This window comes from Misgurnus anguillicaudatus, chromosome 23, assembly GCF_027580225.2.
Source record: "Misgurnus anguillicaudatus chromosome 23, ASM2758022v2, whole genome shotgun sequence".
Classification (NCBI taxonomy): domain Eukaryota; kingdom Metazoa; phylum Chordata; class Actinopteri; order Cypriniformes; family Cobitidae; genus Misgurnus; species Misgurnus anguillicaudatus.
Window position 1 is genome coordinate 15173839 of NC_073359.2, and position 24005 is coordinate 15197843.

At 37.3% G+C, this 24005-nt stretch overlaps 1 protein-coding gene across 4 annotated transcripts in view; it reads right to left on the reverse strand.

The window, feature by feature from the left end:
- The window catches only part of map1sa (microtubule-associated protein 1Sa), a 105224-nt gene that overhangs the window by 7346 nt on the left and 73873 nt on the right, over positions 1-24005 (reverse strand). For 3 of the 4 annotated variants that reach the window (XM_055217501.2, XM_055217499.2, XM_055217498.2), the window contains 2 exons: positions 16056-18882; positions 12828-13042 (listed from right to left, as the gene is read on the reverse strand). In XM_055217501.2, the coding sequence (XP_055073476.1) occupies positions 12828-13042; positions 16056-18810 (2970 nt within the window). In that variant the 5' untranslated portion in view covers positions 18811-18882. The remainder of the gene's footprint in view (positions 1-12827; positions 13043-16055; positions 18883-24005) is intronic. The other variant, XM_055217500.2, reaches the window with a different exon arrangement.

The window sequence follows — 24005 nt, forward strand, 5'->3', positions numbered from 1 at the left end:
ATACCTTGTGTCGAAGTTGCATGTACCCCATTGCACACCTTTTGACCATTTTAAACTTAAAATGAAAAGAAAGAAAATATGTCATTTAAGGTTAAACAAATATTTCTTTTCTCAAGACTAGACCAGTTAGATGCATATAATTGTTAAAACTGGACCCCACTTGGTGGAACTTTGTTTTTTTTTGTCCGTAAAATATAAACCCCTAATATTTTTGTATGTGTTTTTTTTTTATTATTGGTTAGTCAGCTGGTAAGAGTGGGGGGGAGACGTTTAAGACTGCACACACAACGTGTTGGACAGGTATTTATTTACACATTTACTTAACAGACAAGTCTTTAGGCATTTGACCAGAACAATTGTTCATGTTAGTATAGCGCTGCTTCGGTTTTCTTGTGTCCCCAATTTGTTTTCATTTGGTGGTTGACAGAGTTTAGTTAAACTAAAATTGAAGTAAAATGCTGACGTTTACCTCCCTGTGGTTTGGATTAGGCTCTTCACCAATCAACTCATGACCCTATTCAACATGAAGGGGAAGGGCAAAAAAGAAACAAATAGGATTTGAAGACAAGAAATTGTTTTCAGCAATAAAAGGTAAGCTTCGTATTATGGTCATTAAAAATAAATCAATATATATAAAATTGTGTATGTGTGTGGACTGCTTAATATCAGGCTTGATGTAATTTTATTTGTGATTTAATAACATTTAATTGATTTGAGTACTCCAGGGGCGTCATGCACCAATTTTTTTTTAAAGGGGCACAGTGTGCACAGCTCACAGAAATTTGTGCATACACAGATAATATAGAGCTTTCAGTCTTTTCCATGGCACCTACGTTTCTAACAATCTGAGTACTGCCTTCATGCAACCCCCCCCCCAAATAAAAAGTGTTAACTAACTTTTATATCAAATACTATTTAATCAAAATAATGACATATTGGCATAATATTTACATCTGAAATGGCATGTTTTGTTTATTACCGTTTTGTTTAATGACTTGTTTAATTGTGTCATTAATGCATTTGGCACAACAGCTGCATTATCCTATAAAATTAATGTAATGTTAAATCCATGAGGTATATAGCCTAAATAACAAAAATGAAAAAAGCTATAGCTTATAGTGTGATTTATTTTAATGTTCAATAATGATTAAAAAAATGTTTAGATAAAATTATTAGAGGAATGGATTTTTGCATTAAATTTAACCTCATATGAGCATGCGTGATTCCACACCCCTGTGAACTCTGGCGAACTTTGCCGTTGTACCAAGAAGATGAATCTAAAAATCTCTACTAATTTAATGTCGAGACGGTCACATTTTAAACCATACATTTTCTACACAAAGGAGGTAAACTGCACATTACCGTACTGGGGTTTGGAAATGTTGTGAGCGTTTCTTACACGTTTTTAATTTCTCAGTTAGCAATATGCAACAGCAAAGCTGGTGAGCACGCTCAGACGCTGACGTCTGCTGCTGTGCTGACTGCAGCGTCTGCTGCCAGAATAAAGTAATGTAACATTATCAAAACGGCAAAAAAAGTGACAAGGATTCAGCACAGAATTTATCATATTGTGCATATTAAACAGATTAAAAGACAAGTGACAGATTAATGGACGCTCCTTTGATTTTGAGATTGCTTGCAAAATCCATTTGGCTCAAAAAACCAAGGGGGCAAGTGCCCCCTCAGTTTGAATGGGCATGACGCCTCTGGAGTACTCGATTTTCAACTATGTATACTATGTATCTCTGCTGCAAGCTAAACCACAACAGTGACGTTTGCATTTTATTTATTATACATGTGGATTTTTTTTCTTTGATTGTAGCTGCTGTCATGAAGTGGGATGCAGCTGCAACATAGGCCCAAATAAAGTCTGCTGCAGCCGATCATCTGAAGCACGCCCCTGGGAGAGTCAGGGGTGGTGGCTATAAGCGAATCTTGACCTTAGTACAACATAACTAACACATTTGGCTGCTGTGTTATAGAGTATTATAGTGGAATAGTGTTAATTTATACTTTACTGTTCTGCCTGTTAAGTTTTGGTCCACCAGAACAACATAGTAATAAAAATATATTTTGAGAATTTAGGTCTGTCTGTGTGCAGTTTCATGACACGACAACCATTAACAATGAGTAACTGGATTTTTCTCAGTGAGAACTAACTCACTGTCACGGTTTTGAAGTAAAAAAAAAAATGTAAAGTTGGATTCTTGTGTCAGTATGGTTCTAATACAACTTTTAGTCTGGCTGCCTTTAGATGTCTTAACAATTACGTCTGAAGCACGTCTTTAGTTGACGTCTAAACAATGTCTAGTAAAGACGTATAAAAAAACTTTCATTCTGGCTCCTGTGAGGACGTCTTCTGGATGTCTAATAATTACGTCTGTAGCACGTCTTTTATTAACGTCTAAACAATGTCCAGTAAAGACGTATAAAAAACTTAATTCTGGCTCCTGTGAGGACGTCTTCTGGATGTTTAATAATTACGTCTGTAGCATGTCTTTTATTAACGTCTAAACAATGTCCAGAAAAGACATATAAAAAACTTTCATTCTGGCTCCTGTGAGGACGTCTTCTGGATGTCTAACAATTACGTCTGTAGCACGTCTTTTATTGACGTCTAAACAATGTCCAGAAAAGACGTATAAAAAAACTTTCATTCTGGCTCCTGTGAGGACGTCTTCTGGACGTCTAACAATTACATCTGTAGCACGTCTTTTATTGACGTCTAAACAATGTCCAGAAAAGACGTATAAAAAAACTTTCATTCTGGCTCCTGTGAGGACGTATTCTGGGTGTCTAACAATTACGTCTTTTAGACGTGTTCTAGACGAGTTTTTGCTCGCTGGGTATATGGTTTGTCTGTATTTTTAACGCTATGTCTGGTATTTTCATAACAGTACTGTATATTATAATGCTATGCTAATCGAGCAAAGCTAACGGCATAAATAGCATAAATTTTTTTATGATCCAAAGCCACATCAGATCACGCATGATTGTTTAAGCACTCGACTTTTGATGTTATAATGTTAGTTTTATAATAAATGCTTTTATTTGTAGTGTTTTGATGGCAGGCTAAGCTAACGTACTAGCTGTTCTGTAAACATCTGCTGTCTGGAGATATGAGATGTGTTTCTAGGAATAATTTTGACTGGTAAAGCTTCTTTAAGGTAAGTTTCTTTTTGTAAAAAAAGGAATTTTATAAAAAAAAGTGAATTGAGACGAAAGTAGGAAATAAAACACTAAATAGAATGTATGAGTAATTATTATTAATAATAATAAAATAAGCATTTAGACAGCCATATCCCGTATTAAAAGTTGTTAATGACTCATCCGGATGCTTATTTAATGAGTCTGTTTAAAACACGGAGCAATAGGACAATAAACTTAAAGAATGTTGTGAGATATAAATAAACAAACATTAGCTTAGCATTTTTGCTGTTTTCACTAAATAAATTTACTAGGGCCGGGACTCGATTAAAAAAATTAATCTAATTAATTAGAGGCTTTGTAATTAATTAATCGAAATTAATCACATTTTAATCACATATAAATATTTGACCTGAGAACATTGAGAAGTAATTTTTTCACATGGATTTTTAGTATACCATGAATAATGACTGAATACATAAGCTTAAGCAACAAAATATTGTTTATTTTTGTTCAACCAAGTCGTTGTACTCGGAGTCGGGCTAATGTCCACGCTAGCTGCTATATGTTTTGCATTGAGATGATACTTGAGGCTCGATGTGCTGCGGTTATATGTGAATTCCTTGTTGCATAGCTTACACACAACCATGCTCTTATCGACACTTCCATCCGTTCGTTTTTATAAAAAAAATTCCCATCCACGAGACCAACCAAAGCGATCTCATCAGCTTCTTCATTCATGTTCACTGTGGTTTGTTCTTGTCTGAAGTCATGAACGCTAGTTGGTACTCCAGTATAATCGGTCCGCCGAAACTCATCCAATGAGAGATGTTCCGCGGTGCAAAAATAAGTGCGATTAAAATGCATTAAAAATGTTTAACGCGTTATTTTTTGTGTAATTAATTAATCTTAATTAACGCGTTAAAGTCCCAGCCCTAAAATTTACATGACATGGGTCTAAAAAACATTTCATAAAATACAGAGTTTTAGAGGTATCATCTTCAGATTTAAAACAGAACATGGTCAGACCTGTGACTTTATCTGCACAGCATTTCTAGATTGCTCCAAGGCCAGTTTCATTTAGATTTTCATAACAATATTTCATACATGTTTGGTGGAGTTAATAAAAAAGTGTAATTTAACCCTTTATAGGGCACTCATTGAAATCTTTGGAAATTCTAATTTTTAACCTCAGAAAGCTAATGGGGGATGTTACAGGACATTCTTATAAAAAAATTTAACAATATTTTTCACCTTTGGCTGAGAGAAAACTACATGACTCTACTACTTCAAATGAAGGCAGGGGGAGAGCACTTTGAATGTGTGCGGAAGTGACTAAATATGGTTACTTGCCCCATAAAGGCTCTATAACAACTTTTTTCATTATGACAGTAACTAATTTTCACCTCTTAATAAACTTCCAAATGTCTGCTTTCAAATGAGACCAAACTTATGCTTTTAGTGCAAAGACTTCATAAACTGTATCTATTTTAGTTTGGCTATGACAGTTTTTGTGGGGGAGGGTTCAGAAAATGGAATAAGGTTAACAGGTTAAGGAAGCAGTGATCACAAAAATGACGAGAGGAGAAATATAGTTTCTGGTTTCAGTGCGAAGTAATTGCATTGCAACTGTTTATTGTATAAACTGTAACCACTATTCCACTTACTCTTCATACTGTACAATATTATTTTTTCCCTCACATAAAAAAAAAAACAGCTTCTTACATGAAATCAATAACTCCGCAATACCGTTAGCAAACAGACTTGGGCTATTTAACAAATCAGTTCTCTCTGCAAGTGGGCGGGTATAAGCAGCTAGTGGGCGGGCATTATTCAAATGCACACGTTTACGTCATCATGTCACGGAAATAACTGTAAAACTACAGCTCAGGCGTTTACTGTAGTACATTATAAATGCATTTAGTTAAAGGGAATATATTACTTTAAATTGGACTGTGAGCTTTGTAACTCTGCACATCTATTTTATGCTCGAAACTGCTACATTATACTGTAACTAGAGTTAAAAAGTTGAAATCCATGAAAGGGGCTCTTTAAGAATTTTTGCAGTAATGATATTTATGACGGTATAAAAGATTATGGAAAAGGAAGGGCAATTTTCATCCAATGAGCTGTTACTGATGACAGACTACCTAATTCAAAGTGTAAATCCATTGTCATAAGGTGGCAGAAGCAGCATTAAAGTGCAAAAGTAGTTACACTATCACACACTCAAATGTAAACAAAGTACAAACTAGAGATGAAATGGTATGAAAATTTTACATCACTATGACACTACCACAGATTTTCAGTAATTTTCAAAGATCCCAGTAACTTAAGTCATAAGCTTACAATTAAAATTTTGAACTTAAAATGATTTTACATGTAAGTGCACTTTTGTTTGCATAAACATCAAATAAATAACATTAACATTAATCATGGCACATTTGGGGTTGTGAGACAAATGCTCATTTAGTTCAGCTAAAAATCAAGTGAATAAATCAAATTTTCATATAAACACAGAAGAAATCAGCAAGGCATCTGTCTGTTATGAGAAATTGGGTGTGCTTTAGGACCCAGGAGTGGACAATGCACCCGTGCCTCGCGGCAGTCGTTGAAGAAACAAACTGGGTAAAACGAGCTTTAAACACATCAGATTAGGGATGCACCGAAATGAAAATTCTTGGCCGAAACCGAAAAAGAGGAGACCAAGGCCGAAAAACCGAAACCGAAATAAATTATTATGCCAATTATTAGTACAAATGCATTTATGGCTATCACTGTGTACTAACTTTACTAAGGTGTGTGACGGATCACAAAACTCACGGTTCGGATCATGGTTCGGTCTTGGGTTGTTTGATTAACATTAATAACACAGACTTAAGTAGGTTTATTAAGGTTACTGTCTCTTTAAATAAGCAGAGACTGGTTTCACTGTAATCTAAACATACACTTAAGACATAAATACATGTTTTTATTAGAAAAAGAATACTTTGGAGATAATTTTGTTTATATGTGCCCTGTCAATAACAGAAAGATTTTACGTTCGCTTGTTTGCGTCTCACTCGTGTGTGCACTATTGAGGGCACTTAAACGCGCGCGCACACAGAGACCGAGGGCAAATCCCAAACAGCGCAGCATGCAAATGTTATGTTGTTTTTCATTGCTTTATTTGGCACATGTATGTTAATGTACTACAGTATGAGACACATTTGTGCGTCTCTCTCTAAAGTTTACACACCAAGAGTTCTGATCTTTGAAGGGCGTACTCACTGTGATGATCACGTCTGGACCGGACACAACCGCATGTGCCTCTGTGCACACAGACAACTGCTCTCTTTAGCACCTTTTTGCGGTTAAATACGTCCACACCGCAGATGTTGCTTCAGACAAGCACGTGCAGGTTATGGCACACCCCTACTCTGGAGTGACAAATCTCGCTTTTCTGTCTGGCAATCCGATAGGTGAGTCTGGGTTTGGTGGTTGCCAGGAGAACAGTACTTGCTTGACTGCATTGTGCCAAGTGTAAGTTTGGTGGAGGGGGGATTATGGTGTGGGGTTGTTTTTCAGGGGTTGGGCTTGGCCACTTATGGCACTTTTCCATTGCATAGTACCCCACTGTTTAGTTTAGTTTGGGTCGGGTCAGCTCACCTCACTTTGGTGTGGTCAGAGTCGTATAATAAGAGAGTTACGAAACGCTTTGATCTCGCCACCGCGGGGTCATGTGATTCATGTAACGTTCTACAGTTCCAAACTGTCAATCTGTTTGCATAGGTTTTCAGCTATTTTAGGTAAATATTAGCTTGTAATGTGAATTGATTACTATACTTACTATGTTTATAACTTTTTTTTACTAGGGAGTGATGGAAATACAGTAAATCAGTTAATATAGATAAACAGTTAATGGTGACCCAAAGATAACTGTGGTTATCTATACCAACTACAGCAACACAGTTTATCTTTTATTTTTTAGTCAAAATATGGGTATATAGATGGCTATCCATCTGCTAAAAACATAATTCCTACACTTTCACTATATTAAAATCACAAAAAAGATTGCCAACGCGGTTATTTGTAACAGTGAAACATAACAGAAACACACTAAATTCATATTTACTTGTATTTATAGTACACATTAAATGATAATATAATTATACATGATTTTCGAGGATACATCACTCGTATTACTTACCAAACACAATGAAACACATGGCAGCATTGTGAAGCAGTGTGACCTTCTTATAAGGCATTTAGCTTCTCGCTATTACCCCCTAGTGTTACTCGTAATAGATAAAAGAAGATAACTATAAAGTAGATGGCCACCAGTAATAAAATATTAAACCATTAAATCTATATTATTCACACATTATACACAACTCATTAAAATATAAAATTTTTACTAGTTATTATTAACGATAATCATTACCTACAGCAGAGTTCATAAAATGAAATGTCCGAAAATGTAAAGAGAAACAGTAATTTCACAGATTTACCAGCAGGTGTCATTGAAATGAATGGGCTTCAGTGCTGCGTTTGGAACTATACGTCACTACATGACACGCTGTTACTTCCGGATTCCATTCTTACAATGGACGTCTATGTGAGTGTCGTAACTCTCTTATTATACGACTCTGGGTGTGGTTAGCTTTTCTATTGAGTTTAGTATCTCTTTGCAGTGGGAGGGATTATAGGCGTGTCGTTATATTTGCGCTGCCTGCTGCTGTGACATCACACAAGTGAGAGGGTCGTTGGTTGTAGGGATGTGCATTTATGTCATTTTTTCATTTCGATTAATCCATAGGTCTGAAGAACGAGTACTCGATTAACTGGGGGCGGGGCAATCAAAAGGGTTTGGGCGTACACGTCATGGTGAAAATGAAAATATTTTTATTAAAAACACTTAAATAAAACTTAATTTTGAAGAAACTATGACAGAACAATGTACACATACTAGATTATTAATGAATTAAATGTTTTTAAAAGAAACCCCTTACAGGAATAGCTGCGTGATGAAGTGAAACTAAAGGGTTAAGTTCATAAACACAAACCGAAGCGCTTTCCATATGACGCACTTTACATAATATTAAGCCTTTATACAACATAAATGTACAACGTGCATCTATCTGCATAAAATGCAAGACTTCAACTAAATTTTCAACTAAGTTATATACAGAAAGTTTAACTCCTTTTGTGGATGTGCATCATAAACAGCGCGCTTTTAAAAACGTCCAGTCAAAGCACAAGCTTCATAACATTAACCAGCTTCAAGTCTTTTGCTATCATTTTAGCGATTAGCTGTGTCGTGTCGTCGTCCCTTACTCGCCCAAGATGTAATGCTCGTATGGCTCTCTGGTATCTCTTGATATTTGATGTTTAAATATAAGATGATAATCCATTGATCTTTTGCCGGCGCTGTACATTTTCCACCTGACTGACTGTATTTCCGAAAATCACGGCATCCTTTTAAACCACAGTGCCTCAGTGATGTGAGGTGTGGCCGGCTTTACGGGATCAGCGGGCTGCCGCGCATTGCGCGGATTGGCGGGTTGCTGCCGCGCCGTTTGTTTTTGAATCACGCATGGTAACGTAACTGATGTCATACGCCGGTCTGCGTAGCTCGACACGACGTCAAACAAGCATCTCCGGACCAAGTCTTTACTATCAGATGTGCTTGTAATGCTAACCAGCCATCCAAATCCCGCCATATCCATAATAAATAAATAAAAAAAAAACACATGATCATCGTTTTCATGATCGATCATTGATGCTACGTTCGAGTACTCGAGCAATCGAGTACTCGTGCCCATCCCTAGTTGGTTGTACATTCCCATACATTTATTATTTCACAGCTGCCACAAAATTAAAATTGGCCACCACAAATAGATGTTTGCACATCGCGTTTATCACTACCTCTGTCTAACATGACAGTTTCTGTTCAAACACCCCTTGTGTCAGTTGACGCGCTCCGCTGAGCCTCATTGAAGTTGCATTTAAGCATATAATGTTGACGTGCTTATCACGAATGTTCAGCCACAAACTGCAAGTCTGGAAAAAACTGTTATGGTGTTCCTTATTCTCAACCTGTGGATGTTTTTCATCGCTAAAAGGGAGTCTGGGAACTTATAGCAGAGCACAGAAGAAAACATGTTTGCTCGAGACAGGGCAAGCTAGCACTAAGGTAAAGCTAATCTTTTACATTATAGTGATGACGCTGATAGTGACAATTCTCTCAGAACAATCAGTGATCTACAGTGTTTTCGCGTCACGTTTGGTATCAGCTCGGATCGCTTGGAACCCCAACCGAGGTGGTGTTTCCATAAAACCAGCTAACGTTATGTTAGATAACGTTTTCGTTAACTAGGGTTGGGCATTTTCCAGTAATATAATATTCGAATATTCAAGCTCATCAAGAATGAATATTTCACAGAAGGCTTATAATTAGGAAATATCCACAACAAGCTAAGCTTATATTCTTATAAATAAATATGACATTAAAACCCTGCATGGAGCGAAGTCTGAGTCAAATCCTTAGTTTCAAGTCGGTCGTTAGTACGAATTCATTACTGTTTGATCTTACAGAAATTATACCAAATACAATACCCTTATGTATATATATGTATGTGTATACACACACACACACACACACATTCTGGTTTCCATGTTTTGTGGGGACATTCCATAGGCGTAATGCATTTTATACTGTACAAACTGTACATTCTATTCCCCTTACCTACCCCATTCCCTAACCCCAACCACCACAGAAAACTTTCTGCTACTTCACATTTTCAAGAAACATCATTCTGTTTGATTTATTAACATGTTTCCTCATGGGGACATCAAAATGTCCCCACAAGGTCACAAAAACACTGGTATTCCTATCTTTATGGGGACAATTGGTCCCCACAACGTGATAATTACCAGGCACACACACACACACACACACACACACACACACACACACACACACACACACACACACACACACACACACACACACACACACACATTAATTATTTCCTGTTTGGCCCCCCATAATACCTGTATATGTATATATATATATATATATATATATATATATATATATATATATATATATATATATATATATATATATATATATATATATATATATGAAGAGTTTGGTTCCAAAACGCGATAAACGCCTTTTTTTTTAAATGAGTTACTGCCAAAATCAGTTACTGCCAAAATCAGTATTATATCAGGTCAGTATTTAAAAGTAAATTCTTAATTTTACGCAAAATCCAATATCCGCAGTGTTATTCTGTCATTTTTTTCTCCCTTTTATCCTATAACCCAATAAACGCCACTCCTCTTTTCTACCGAACGCAATAAATCCACTCCACGTATTACAGCGCACCATTCCCTCCACGCACTGTAAACAAACAATGGCGGCGCGTTAAGTACACGGAATCCAGGTTTCCTCATCTACTTTGTACTTCGTGATCAACAAACAAACAAAAGCAAAATAATACTTTAATGGCATTGATAAACCTGTGGTTGTCTTCTGTGATGGGAAAGATTGTAAGTCATCAACATCCAATAACTTACGCGAGAGACACTCAGGAAGCGGGTGCTTGTTCTCCCGACAGCATCTGTGAAGTTTATGTGATTCTAACACATTGGCCCTCATTTATCAAAAGTGCGTACACCAAATTTCCAGCGTACACCTTGCGTACACCCAAAACCACGGTGACTTTGAGATTTATCAATATGGACGTTGGCGTACGGCACGCTCAAATCCTATGCCAGCTCAGGAGGTGGTGTACGCACATTTTGAGTTAGTGCAGAAATGCGCAAACACTTCCTAACACCACAAAACGCACTGACAAACTAAAATATATGATATATTATGACCCACTGTAAAAAAAAAACATAGTAATAAACTTCAGTGTTTATTTTTATGCAACAATGTTCAATGTTTAATTTGTGAGACTTTACCAAAGCATTTGATTTGTATGCATATATTCCTTCAGTTGAGAGCCTGTGCGCTTTACCTGATGTTTTAGAGCGAGCATGTGAGCGGTGCGGTAATATTACCATCAAAGCGCCTTTCCGAAAATTCCGCTCGCTCAGGACCGCTCGTTGAACCCAGAACGCCCTTTGATAATTTGCTAGTTCGAGAATCTGTAAAAACGTCTAGCAATAAGTTATGGAATTCAAGCCTTATACATAAATGTAAAGTAAAAATCAAAGTTAAGATTGAGCAGGAAGAAAAAATTGAAAGGGACTGCGGAGAGACTAAAGAGTTAGCAAAATTCATCCTGGAATCTGAAGCGGCACATTGCAAGAAAGGACAATGATGTGCTACGAAAACATGGTAATGCAATAAAAGGTAAGCTAGTTACGTACCATTCGATGATAAATAAATACAGAAGAGGTAAGGTAAAATGCTTGTGTTGAATGGAGCCGTAAATCCGATCATGATGACATGCGGACAAAATTATGGCCACGAATTATTTTTTATGCTACATTATGGACACTTCTTTTTCTTATTTAGTCTAAAGTATGGCCATAAATTTAGAATTTGTTCCCAATATTCAACAGTTTGTTCCTTGGAATTAATTATTATAATATTTCGTAATTACTATTACAATTATTATTACTTCAAATTATGAATTAGCTTAGCTAAAACATGTGGATGTCGTGGAAACAAATTGTTAATTTGAATTATATCCGGAGCTCCGTATCAAACTGGATCTAAGATACAGCTAACAAACAACTGTATGTAAATACAGAACAACACACTACAAAAGTTACTACATCATTTTAAAATATTATGTAAAAAAATTAACTGAACCATTAAGCAAACATAGAATTTAGATGTAGGCAACAGTAAATAATAATAATAATCAATAATTATTCTTCTAAATATCAAATAATTATAAAAATAATAAGAAGAATATTACAAATTGTCATCCAATTATTAATGTGTCTTTAATCCCACTCTTTAAACTCCCAAATAAAACAATTTTGTTTCTTTTCACTTGCCCGGATTCTCTTCTTTGCCGTCTTTTGTGTGTCAATGTCGTAAAATGAGGGCGTGGGGGAGGTGGAGACTTGAATTTATATGGGCTTGTTATTCTAATGACGATCGTTTTCAGCCGCGGCATTTATGAAGGGCAGATATTGCGTACACCTGAATATCAACGGTACGCACAGTTTCATAAATCAGGCGGTGAGAGGAGTGTAAGCATAATCTTACGCCAACATATACGCCCGTTTCTACGCAAGAATGATAAATGAGGGCCATTGACCCCAGGGGATCTTGTGAAAAACTTTCCATTATTTTACTCAAAGTCAACGAAAATCGAGCAGGACCAAAACATATATATAAATATATATATACTATTAAAAAATATCAGTGTATATGTAGTAGTCAACATTTGAAGTGGATCAAAACGGTTTATCAAAGTTGTCCTAAGACAAGAATAGGTATTAGGGATTGGTTTTATGTAAACTTTTATTAAAGGTTTTGATCCACTTCGAATGTTGACTAGTGTATACACACACACACACACACACACACACACACATCATATCACCATGACATCATCTATAGCAACCAGCTGTAGATACAAGAAGTTGGCAATAGCAGTGTTTCCCATAGGAAGTTTAAAATGACATGAAAGAAATATAGCCAGGGCAATAACTTTACAACTAACCTGCAAATCTGGCCAAGATGCTTTTCCCTCTAAAAGAGAGTCTAGAATAGATCGCATTACATTTTCCTTGTGTGGCCCATCTCCACTAATTATATAGCAGGATGAGCGCAGGTGCCGGAAAAACTCTACATCAACAGTTGAAGCTCCCAATCCAGAGGGCAAATATGCCAGGTCCAAACAAACTGGTACTGAACTTGATTTAGCACTGACAGAATCTGCAAAGGAAACAAGAACCCATTAAATATTTTTATTTGTATATTTGCAGTGCTTTAAGTGGGCCGGAACGCCCCGGTGCTCAGTACCGCCACTTCCAAAAATAGCTCTTGAGTGTACCACCACCTCTCCGTGTGCCCAGAACGTGCTTTTAGCGTACCGGAACGCTCATTTGCACATCTGTTTAAAAATCAGAGGTTTAATTTAATCCTTTGGCTGCGCTGCGGCTTTTCAGAGCGCCCTTAATGTACGCTTCCTAATTAGTCCCACCGAGAGCAGAGACTACATTACCCATACACCCTTGCGTTTACAAGTTAAAAGCGCATGCGTCGGTCAGTCAGTGTCAACGTGCTCTGGACTGGAGAGGTGTTTGTGTGTGAAACGCGCAACCATAGCTGCTCGGTTAAAATGAAAATACAATTAACTCTTAATATGCCCTCCTTGTTTTAGACTCTGAGTAGTAAAAGAACAAGGTCAGACAGAGGACTTGCTGGCTGACATCCTTCCAAGCCAAAATGATATCGCTGCAGGTCAGACGTCACGCAAGCTTTATCCAATACCCTTTTGTAGGTACGTGATAATCTCCGCTGTTGCGGCTGTCAGTTTGGTTCCCCTCGACGCAACTTCGGATTTCCTCAGGCGATGTGCAGAAAACATTTTTGAAATTGTAATATACATTTAGTTTAATTGCTAAACTACAAGTGAACGAAATTTCAATGAATTTGAACGACGTGCACAGTAGTTTTATCACCCACAAAATGGAAAACAATGGGACAAAATAAATTAATTTCTAGTTTCAAATGGCCAGTATTTTGTTATTCTTGAATTCACAGTATGGTCTTGGTGTCATTTTAAAGGTTTTTTTTTTCAAGCTCTTTCTATCTGAACAACCAGTTTTAGCATTTTTAGCATGCTGAAAATTTTTCTCACATATCTACCTTTTGCACATTTTATTTATGTTCAAAAGCTCTTTCTACAGTAGCTATTTCTAATGGTATTTTTTTTAAAAATCCTTTTGCACATTTTATTTATGTTCAGTAGCTATTTCTAGCTCAAGCAAATCCACAAACTTATAAAAGGATTTATTATTTTTTACAAGGTCGTCTGTTGACCGCTGAATACAAAACCCCTTCAATATAGGAGTCGAGTCAGCAAAAAAAAAAATAAAAAAATAGAGTACCGGCACCTCTATTGGGCCACTTAAAGCACTGTATATTTGTAATATAGTCATCCCCTCCCCTAAGAAATAATATAGTTGAATTCTGTCATCATAACATTTCTTCATCTGTTTAAAGTGATTTCACTGATATATTTGATAAAGTAGACATAGCAGGACTTCAAATGAAGACTGTCTTATAAAAAAAAACGTATTGACAGTGGTGCAAATTAAGTTTAACTTAAGAAAGCTCTGTAGCCGATAATACTCAAGACACAGGTCATAAAAATTACTTTATTTTAAGTGTCAATTATAGGTATTTTAAAAATGTACAATGTGTAATTCAATAAAAAACATTTAAAATTTATGCAAACATCCAACATCCAAATTTATAGGAAAAGTGCTATTTATGTGGTTTATGGTTAAATAGTAGTACTCAGTTAATGCGTAAAGATAAGTAAAACAGGTAAATGTTTAGTTTCCCAGACATAATGTCAAAAAGGACAAACAAAACAAGGGTGAAAAACGGGTAAATACGGTATTCTAATGTTTCAGTGGAATAACTTTTAATGTAACATTATGATCACAATATTCTCATGCTTATAAAAACATACATAACTGAGGTATTGGTTATAAGCTTTTTATACCACTGGTCTGTTGAATGCTGTATTCTGATTGGCTGAGAAACGTTCCATGGGTATGCATTAATTTCTGATAACCGGCCGCACACCTAACTTGTCAAATGTCCTTAAAATAGGCACCAGAGCAATGTTTGTGGTAACCGTGGTATAAGGGGAATAATTGACTCCGGTCCTTTGAATTATTTGAAAATAATGCACACCCACGACCTTGGGTTTGCATTATTTTCTTATAATTCAATGGCCTGTCGTAAATTATTCCTTACTAATAGAATAACAACATACTTCAAAATTTTAACATCTGATGTTATGAGATTTAAAGCTTCTGTGTCTTTATTGTGGATTTTTTGAAAATATATCAATAAATCCAACTTATAAATAGCTAGATGTTGCCTACATTGTAAAATGTGAAAATTTGGACCAACTTAAAATTACTTAAATTGGTAACACATAAAAGCTTTTAATTTTTAAACTTTTTTAACTTAAATTTTTCAAAAAGTATATTTCGCATAAACACAAGCTGAAAAAACGAATTTATTTTGGTGTTACCAATTGAAGTAAATTTTTAAGTTGATCCAACTTAATCACTTTTTACAGTGTATGGTGCAATATCACCACAATTATTCACAGAAATGAACATTTAACAAATTAAAAGTCATTCCGCAAGCCCTAGTATGTGCACCTCTGCTCTATAGGATCAGCTAAGTCTGGCACTCTCTCTCATGGTGTTTTTCTGCCAAGAGGTTTTCCCCTAGGAGTTTTTTCAACCCCTTGGGAGTCAGCTGACATTAGCTTAACTTAGAACTACGTTACACATACGTTACATTATTACTCCACTCACTAGTACGGTTTAATCTTTGGACAACCAAGAAGCAAAGTACAGTGGCTATGATTTTTCTCCTGTTTTATTAATGTAAAGCTGCTTTGGAACAATTAAACAATTGTGAAAAGCACTATATAAATAAAACTGTATTGAATTGAACTTAAAGAATTTATATTCTGGCTGCTTTGTCTTCATTATTTGGTCAGTTACCTATTTTAAAAATATATCTTTTTAAATATTTTTTGTTTTGCAAAAAATTTAATTAATATGTTCCCAAAATTATATTTCATAAGGGATTTTAAACTTTCAAACATATTCCTTCACATCAAAAGGTTGTTAATGCCCTTTGAACAGTAGTGTTTTAATATAAAATAATAGAAGACAGCATGAGCACTCACCGAATGAGGACTTTGAGGGGGCTGGTCTACACCCACTGATGGGGTTTCGGGATGCAGGCCGGGTGTCCAGAATGGATGTTGCACTTATAGTTCCACTGGTGGATGCTTGAGCACCAGTCTTTGTCTTCCCACTCAGTGTTATGAGATTTGCTGATGCTGTCGTTGATGCAGGTAGCCTCTTGGCTTTTGATGTTACATTCTTTGAAGACTTGCTCTGACCATCAGTCTCTGGGCCAGCCATACAGACACCAGGCTGAGGCGGCATTGGCGGTAAATCCTTCTTAGGAGCTGGTGGGGGGTCTTCACAAGCATCTGAGGAATCATTGGGTAATGAATGAGGATGCTGGAGTGAAAACATGTCACCAATCTCCTCATCAGCGTTCAAGTCCTCCCTAATGGTAGGACACTCTCCAGTTGCTGGCGGGAGATCACAATCAGAATTCGAAATCAGCAAGGGCGTTGAGGTCTCTCCGCTCTCCATTAGCTGGTTATCATCATTATTATTGCATCGACATGCAACTTGCTCCTGAGAAAAGCCAGAACTTGAGTCAACAATCTCAGGAGATAGTTCCTGATGGTTCCCTAGAGATTTGTGATGCTTAAACTCACAGGGTGAAACCAGGCATAGATCAACATCATGTGGCGGAACATCACTCTGAGGTCCAAAGAGAGGATTCTCAGATCCATTAAATGTGTTGTGACTATTATAAGATGTTTTTAAAGGTAATGACATATCCGTTTTTGGGACAAGGTCTGCTAAGTGTCCATTAATGTATGCCATACTAATACCTACCTTAGCATCTTCATCAGAGATCTGAGAAGCATTGTCAGAGGAAACTCTTGCAAGAGTGTCTTTACACTCTTTTAAACATCCATCAAGTGATGCTGGTGTGAGCACAGTATTTACATTTGCTAGGGTCTTTTCAAATGGTGAGAGAGATCCACCAGAGCCATGGCGTCTATCCATACAATGAAACTTCCCTGGATTTTCTGTGTCTGTTTTAAAACCTCTCAACTGCAAATTACTGTTCCAGTTTGCATCTTCAGTTCTTAAATTCAAATGGTTGCTGTCAACATCCTGTGATGGATTTTTCTCCATCTCCAAGTTTGACAATTCTGCAGCAATGCCATCACTTGTAGATGGCTTTGACCAATCTCTAGCTCCTTTATTTAAATATTTCAGCCCATCAGTTTCTTTTTTGCCTGGCTTTGGCTTCCATTTGGTTAAAGCATCCTTTTTATTTATCAAATCTCTCTTTATTGATCCATTCTTTCCCACTGACTTTCTGCACTCTCCATTGCCTTGTGCATTTCCTGTGGTTTTCTTAGCATCCTTACCAAGACATTTGTTTGACTTAGTCTCTTCTGGTTTGGGCTCTTTTTTCACCTCCTTTTTAATTTCAGGTTTAATATCTTTTTTGGGCTTCGCATGTGCATCTTTTTTTAAGGGCTCTTTCTTTTGGTCAACATTCACATCTTTCTTTGTCACACTTGTTGTCGGCCTTTCCTCTTTCCTTCTAACTTCCTTCTCATCTTTAGAAGGTTCTTTCTTAGGCTCTTGCTTATTAGGCTTAAGAGATTTCTCTTTCACATCGTCTTTTGTCTTTGCCTTCTCATTACTTTCTTTCCCTTCCTTCTGAAAAGTATCATTGGTGGATTTTGTCTTGCTTTTATTCTCTTGCCTTTTCACATCAGTTTTGATTGGTTTGTCTTTGTGTGAGACACTACTATTTCTGGATTCTTTGGAAATACTCTTAAGACTTTCCTTACTCTCTGCATGCTTTGGATGTTTATCCAGTTTAGGCAACTCCAGGTCCTTTAAACTAACCACTGGGTGTTTGAGGAAGTCTAGGTGTTTTAGTCTCTCCAACCCTTCAAAGATCTTGGATTCTGGTGTACACCCAGAAAACAGAACACGAATTAACTTTTCTTGAGGGTTAGCCGGGTGCCATACCAACAGAGCACATATGGATACCATACAGGTTAAAGGGATGTCTGAGCCTTTTACATTGGGCCAAGTTTGCAGAAAAGCCTCTAATTCTTTGCTACCTTTGACTGGATTGAGTACATAAAGCTCTAGTCGACCTACCCCCATCTTCTGAAAAAGGATTACTGGCTCGATAGCAGGGCCAGCTGAGCGGCTAAGTTGCTCTGGAGATATTGACAAGTTTTCTAAATGTTGTAATGTTAGCGCAGCCTGTTCACAGCTTCGAAGCACCCTGGGGTCACTCTGAAAGGTTTTAAGTCTTTTTGAAGCATTGAAAAATACAACCCCTATTTCCGGGGACATAAGATTCCTCTGCCAATCTTCATTGCTCTGTGATGCACCAAGCTCCTCTTTTTCATGTTCAGCCACTTTTCTGTGAAGCAGGCTGTTTAAACCAGGCAGATTATCTACACCAACATGGGTAAGCAGTATGGAGTCAATTCGGTCTAGATGTCTCACCAATTTCCAAAAACAGGAACTTGGATCAGACCCCCCATTGACCAAGACATTGAAACCATTAACAGCGAAAAAGGCGCAGTCACCTCTTCCTCCTGGAAACACATAACAGCATGGCCGGGACAGTTTCAGAAAGCCAATTGTACTGGGTGGCACAAGCAGATCAAATGGTGACTGAACTTCAAGAGACTCTGACAAATACTCAGTGAACTCCTGAAGGCCCTCCATCTCTGAGAGCACTACTGGATGGTTGGTTTTAATTTCTATAATTTCTTGCAGTTTATGCTTTTCTAAAAGAGAACTTCTCCACATTCCATATATGGGGCAGCTCAGAGTAAGGATGGCTTTTTGACTAGGGTCTGCAGAGCTTAAAAAATCCCCAATCTGTGTCAGAAAAAAAAACAATGCATTAGAAGATATACAGCGGAGTTGTCAACATGAAGTGAACAAAAATCATTTAAGGCCCAAATATTTGGAAGCATTGTTTATGACACATGCATGTTTTTATATGTGTGTGTGTGTGTGTGTGTGTGTGTGTGTGTGTGTGTGTGTGTGTGTGTGTGTGTGTGTGTGTACACTACAGACTATAGAGTTTGGTTCCAAAACGCAATAAATCCATTTTTGACTAATTTTGGTAAAAATGTGTTTTCTATACCAAGAAAGTGACAAGATGAAAACCACTATTTTCCGTTACAAACTTTCACATAGCATCTTTAGGTTATTAAAAAATTCAAATCCATAATTTGATTGTCAAAGATTTATTATAAAAACAAATAATTTTTTTCCACAAAATGCAATAAATCCATGACAAGTTTTTTTTTTAAAATGCTATAAATTTATTGAATCCATATATAAATGTGCATTCATCTTGACCATGTTATATTCATTAAGTTGACTAGTGGTATACACTGATTAAAAAATAAACATTAATGGCATTAACCAAAACACTTTCTTTGTCATATAGTCATTGCTGCAGTTATACTTTGGACGTCGTCGTTTAACCTTTTTCACAGCGATCAGCTGTAAAAAGTTTTGGTCCTGCTCGATTTTGGTTTAATTTGATTAAAATATTTTAAGGTTTTTCATAAGATCCCCTCCGGTCATTGTGTTAGCACGAGTGAAGATTGATGCTGTCGGGAGAACAAGCGACCGGCTCCCGAGTGCCTCTCGCGTAAATTATTAGATGTTGATGGCTTACATTTCTTTCCCGTCACAGAAAACAACCACAGGTTTATCAATGCTATTAAAGTATTATTTTGTTTTTGTTTATTTGTTTATCACGAAGTACAAAGTAGATGAGGAAAACTAGGATTCTGTGTATTCAATGCACCGCCATTGTTGTTTACAATACATGGAATGGTGCGCTGTAATTTGTGGAGAGGATTTATTGCATTCTGCAGAAAAGGGGAGAAAAGATGACAGAATAACACGGCGAAGATTGGAATTTGCATACAATTAAGAATTCACTTTTAAATACTGACCTGATATAATACTGATTTTGGCAGTAATTATTTTTTTTAAATGGCGTTTATCGCGTTTTGGAACCAAACTCTTCATATAGTAGGGGTGTAACGGTTCTCGGTAAAGAATCGAATCGTCCTGTTATCCTCCCACGGTTCGGACGCACGTGCACCGCGGTGCACCATGTTTGATTAGACCACGCATTTCTAATATAGTTTGGTAAAAAACAACGCATAAAACCGCTAATGTATGGTTCTGAATAAGCTCTGTACCGAGACAAGCGAAGGAGAAAAGCAGCTAATAAGCTAGAGGCCCCACCAGCTTCATTTAATTATACTGCAGCAGCGATGCTCAAGAAAACGTGGACAAAACTGTAAAATTTGCGAGTGCCTAAGACAACATTGCCTTCTGTGTTTAAATGTTAACAAACTGATCTTCTTGCGAAAAAACTTGAAGATAGTGGCATAGAATATAAAAAGGTAACCCAGTATTCTAAGCCATTTTATGTTCATTTTGAAGTGCACAGTAATGTTGGTACATCTAGTATAAAAATACAAGTGTTCTTAAGGGAAAATGTATAGGAAAATAAGTATTTGAACAGCCCGCCACTCTGCAAGTTCTCCCACTTAGAAATCATGGAGGGGTCTAAAATTGTCATCGTAGGTGCATGTCCACTGTGAAAGACACAATCCAAAAAAAATCCAGAAATCACAATGCTTGATTCTGTAACCACCTACTTGTATGACACAGCTGCAAAAAGCACCTGAACACCTGAGAAAATCAATGTTAATATTTGGTACAGTAGCCTTTGTTTGAGGTCAAATGTTTCTTGTAGTTTTTCACCAGGTTTGCACACACTGCAGAAGGCCCACTCCTCCACACAGATCTTCTCTAGATCAGTCAAGTTTCTGGTCTGTTGCTGAGAAACACGGATTTTGAGCTCCATCCAAAGATTCTCTATTGGGTTCAGGTCTGGAGACTGGCTAGGCGACGCCAGAACCTTGATATGCTTCTTACAGAGCCACTCCTTGGTTATCCTGGCTGTGTGCTTCGGGTCATTGTCATGTTGGAAGACCCAGCCTCGACCCATCTTCAATGCTCTAACTGAGGGAAGGATGTTGTTACCCAAAATCAAAATACATGGCCCCGGTCATCCTCTCCTTAATACAGTGCAGTCGCCCTGTCCCATGTGTAGAAAAACACCCCCAAAGCGTGACGCTACCACCACATGCTTCCTAATAGGGATGGTGTTCTTTGGAGGAAGAATTATGAGTACCATCCCAACACTATTAGTGGAATTATGACCAAAAAGTTCAATTTTGGTCTCATCTGACCACATGACTTTCTCCTATGACTTCTCTGGATCATCCAAATGGTCTTTGGCAAACTTAAGACGTGCCTGGACATGTGCTGGTTTAAGCAGGGGAACCTTCCATGCCATGCATGATTTCAAATTATGACGTCTTAGTGTATTACCAACAGTAACCATGGAAACGGTTGTCCCAGCTCTTTCCAGAGGCCTCATTTATCAAACGTGCGTTCGCACAGAAGTGTGCGTAAAGTGTGAGTAGGAACAGTTTTATGCAAAGTGTGGAATTTATCAAATTGCACTTATACGTAGAAATGTGTGTAAATATACGCACACCTCGGAGTATGCGTACGCAGAGCATCTAGTGGTAGATTAGCAATGCTACACAGGACCGTCCATCCCCAGCGTTAAAAGAACACTGTTGATTACTGTTAATAAAGTAACTGCAAATCATTGTTAAGTTAATTAATGAAATTAGTGTCTAACCCTATATAAGAACGCTCCATCAAATGCTTGACACAGTGCAATGGCTTATCTTGCATTATTGAAAGACTTGGCAAATCATCCATTCCGCCGGGAGCGCGTTTTCAAAGATTGCGCCGATGATGCTGGTTATGCTGCTGTCCAAGGAAAGTTCTGTCATTGTCCACCGATTTCACGTCCTGTGACGCATTATTTTTTATTTTTTTTTTGGCTGATAATTTAATGTCAAACCACTTTTTTATTTCTAGAAGTGTTTTTATACCCAAGGGAATTAAACTCACTGGTAACATATTCCCATGCAGATTTGTTTTCTTTTGTTAGTCATTCCTCCCGCAATAAGTGAACCAACCAGGATGTGTTATTAGGATTTAACCTCATCCACCAGTAACTCAATTTCTGTGTCTGTAAAGTTCCTTTTTTACGCTCTCTTTGCCATTATTGCGATGAGGGAAAAAGCACAACCACGTGACTTATAACGGGAGGTGTTGTCACCATATATGGTTCATTGGAGGCGTTTCGGAATGCAAATGACCACAAACGTGCACGAGCATGGTGCTTAAGAACACATGGGATTTATCATCAAGGATTACTTACTGATGTGCGTACGAACCACGTGCGCACGATTTATAAATCACGATTTTTTTGTACTTAGGCACATTCTAAATTTCATTCGTAGGTACAAATATAGAACATTTTCTACGCAGTGTTGATAAATGAGGCCCCAGGTCTTTGACCAGCTTCTCCCATGTAGTTCTGGGCTGATTTCTCACCATTCTTAGGATCATTGAGACCCCACAAGGATCTTGCATGGAGCCCCGGTCCGAGGGAAATTGACAGTCATGTTTGGCTTCTTACATTTTCTAATGATTGCTCCAACAATGGACCTTTATTTACCAAGCTGCTTGGCAATTTCCCCGTAGCCCTTTCCAGCCTAGAGGTGTACAATTTTGTATCTAGTGTCTTTGGACAGCTCCTTGGTTTTGGCCATGTTAGTAGTTGGATTCTTACTGATTGTATGGGGTGGACAGGTGTCTTTATGCAGCTACGACCTCAAACAGGTGCATCTAATTTAGGATAATAAATGGATTGGAGGTGGACATTTTAAAGGCAGACTAACAGGTCTTTGAGGGTCAGAATTCTAGCTGATAGACATGTGTTCAAATACTTATTTTCAGCTGTATCATACAAATAAATAGTTAAAAATCATACATTGTGATTTTTTTTAGATTATGTCTCTCACAGTGGACATGCACCTATGATGACAATTTCAGACCCCTCCACGATCTCCAAGTAAGAGAACCCGCAAAACAGCAGAGTGTCCAAATACTCACCCTCCTCACACTATATATATATATATATATACTGTTTTTTTAATTTACTGTTTTCCAAGTGCATGTCATGTCATTTGACTTGCGAGTGAGCTCAGGTCACAGGATGGCTGCTCTGCCTGAGATTGCAGATCCCCCGAATACATTTAAGTCGCTTGTGTGTGTGTATGTGTGTGTGTGTGTTTGCTTGCGTTTGCGTGCGTGTGTGGGCTTGCTTGCGTGCGTGTGTGTCACATAGGGTTAACCGAAGTGTAATGAAAGAGCGCGAGATTATTCTCCAGAACAAAAGTAAAAATGTAACAAGACGTTGTCTGTCTGAGGTAAAAACACAGGGTTTACACGTTTGATGCTATTTTAATCACAACAGTGATTTTGATTTGTTTATTTTTGCCTGTTCAGCACAAGTTTGTGTGTTTAATCGCCTCCGCTGTCACTGCGAGAAACAAAATTATGAATTCATCTGTTTCATGATGTTAAACATGTAAAGTGATGCATGGTCTCTGTTCATCTGTTCTCTTCTTCACAAATAATTAAACACATTTTAACTTGTATGCTCGTTTTGTAACTTCATGATTAAAAAATTAACATGTAAACAAAAACAATTATTATCATTAAAGCATGAAATGACGGATAATAAGAATTTTTAAAAGTGGAAAAGTCTAACGCGACCTCTGGTGTGTGTGTGTGTGTGTGTGTGTGTGTGTGTGTGTGTGTGTGCGTGCGTGTGATGATTATCTTGATTAGTTCATTACTGATAATAAACCCAAATTATACTCAGATTTATAGATTCATAGTACATTTCATGCATTGGTTGACTTCAACAGTAACATTTCCAGCATTTTAACTAAGGAATGATATTCATCACTTGATAAACAGCTATTTACAGTCCTGCATTACTACAGTTAAAGTTTGATTTTACGTTTGTT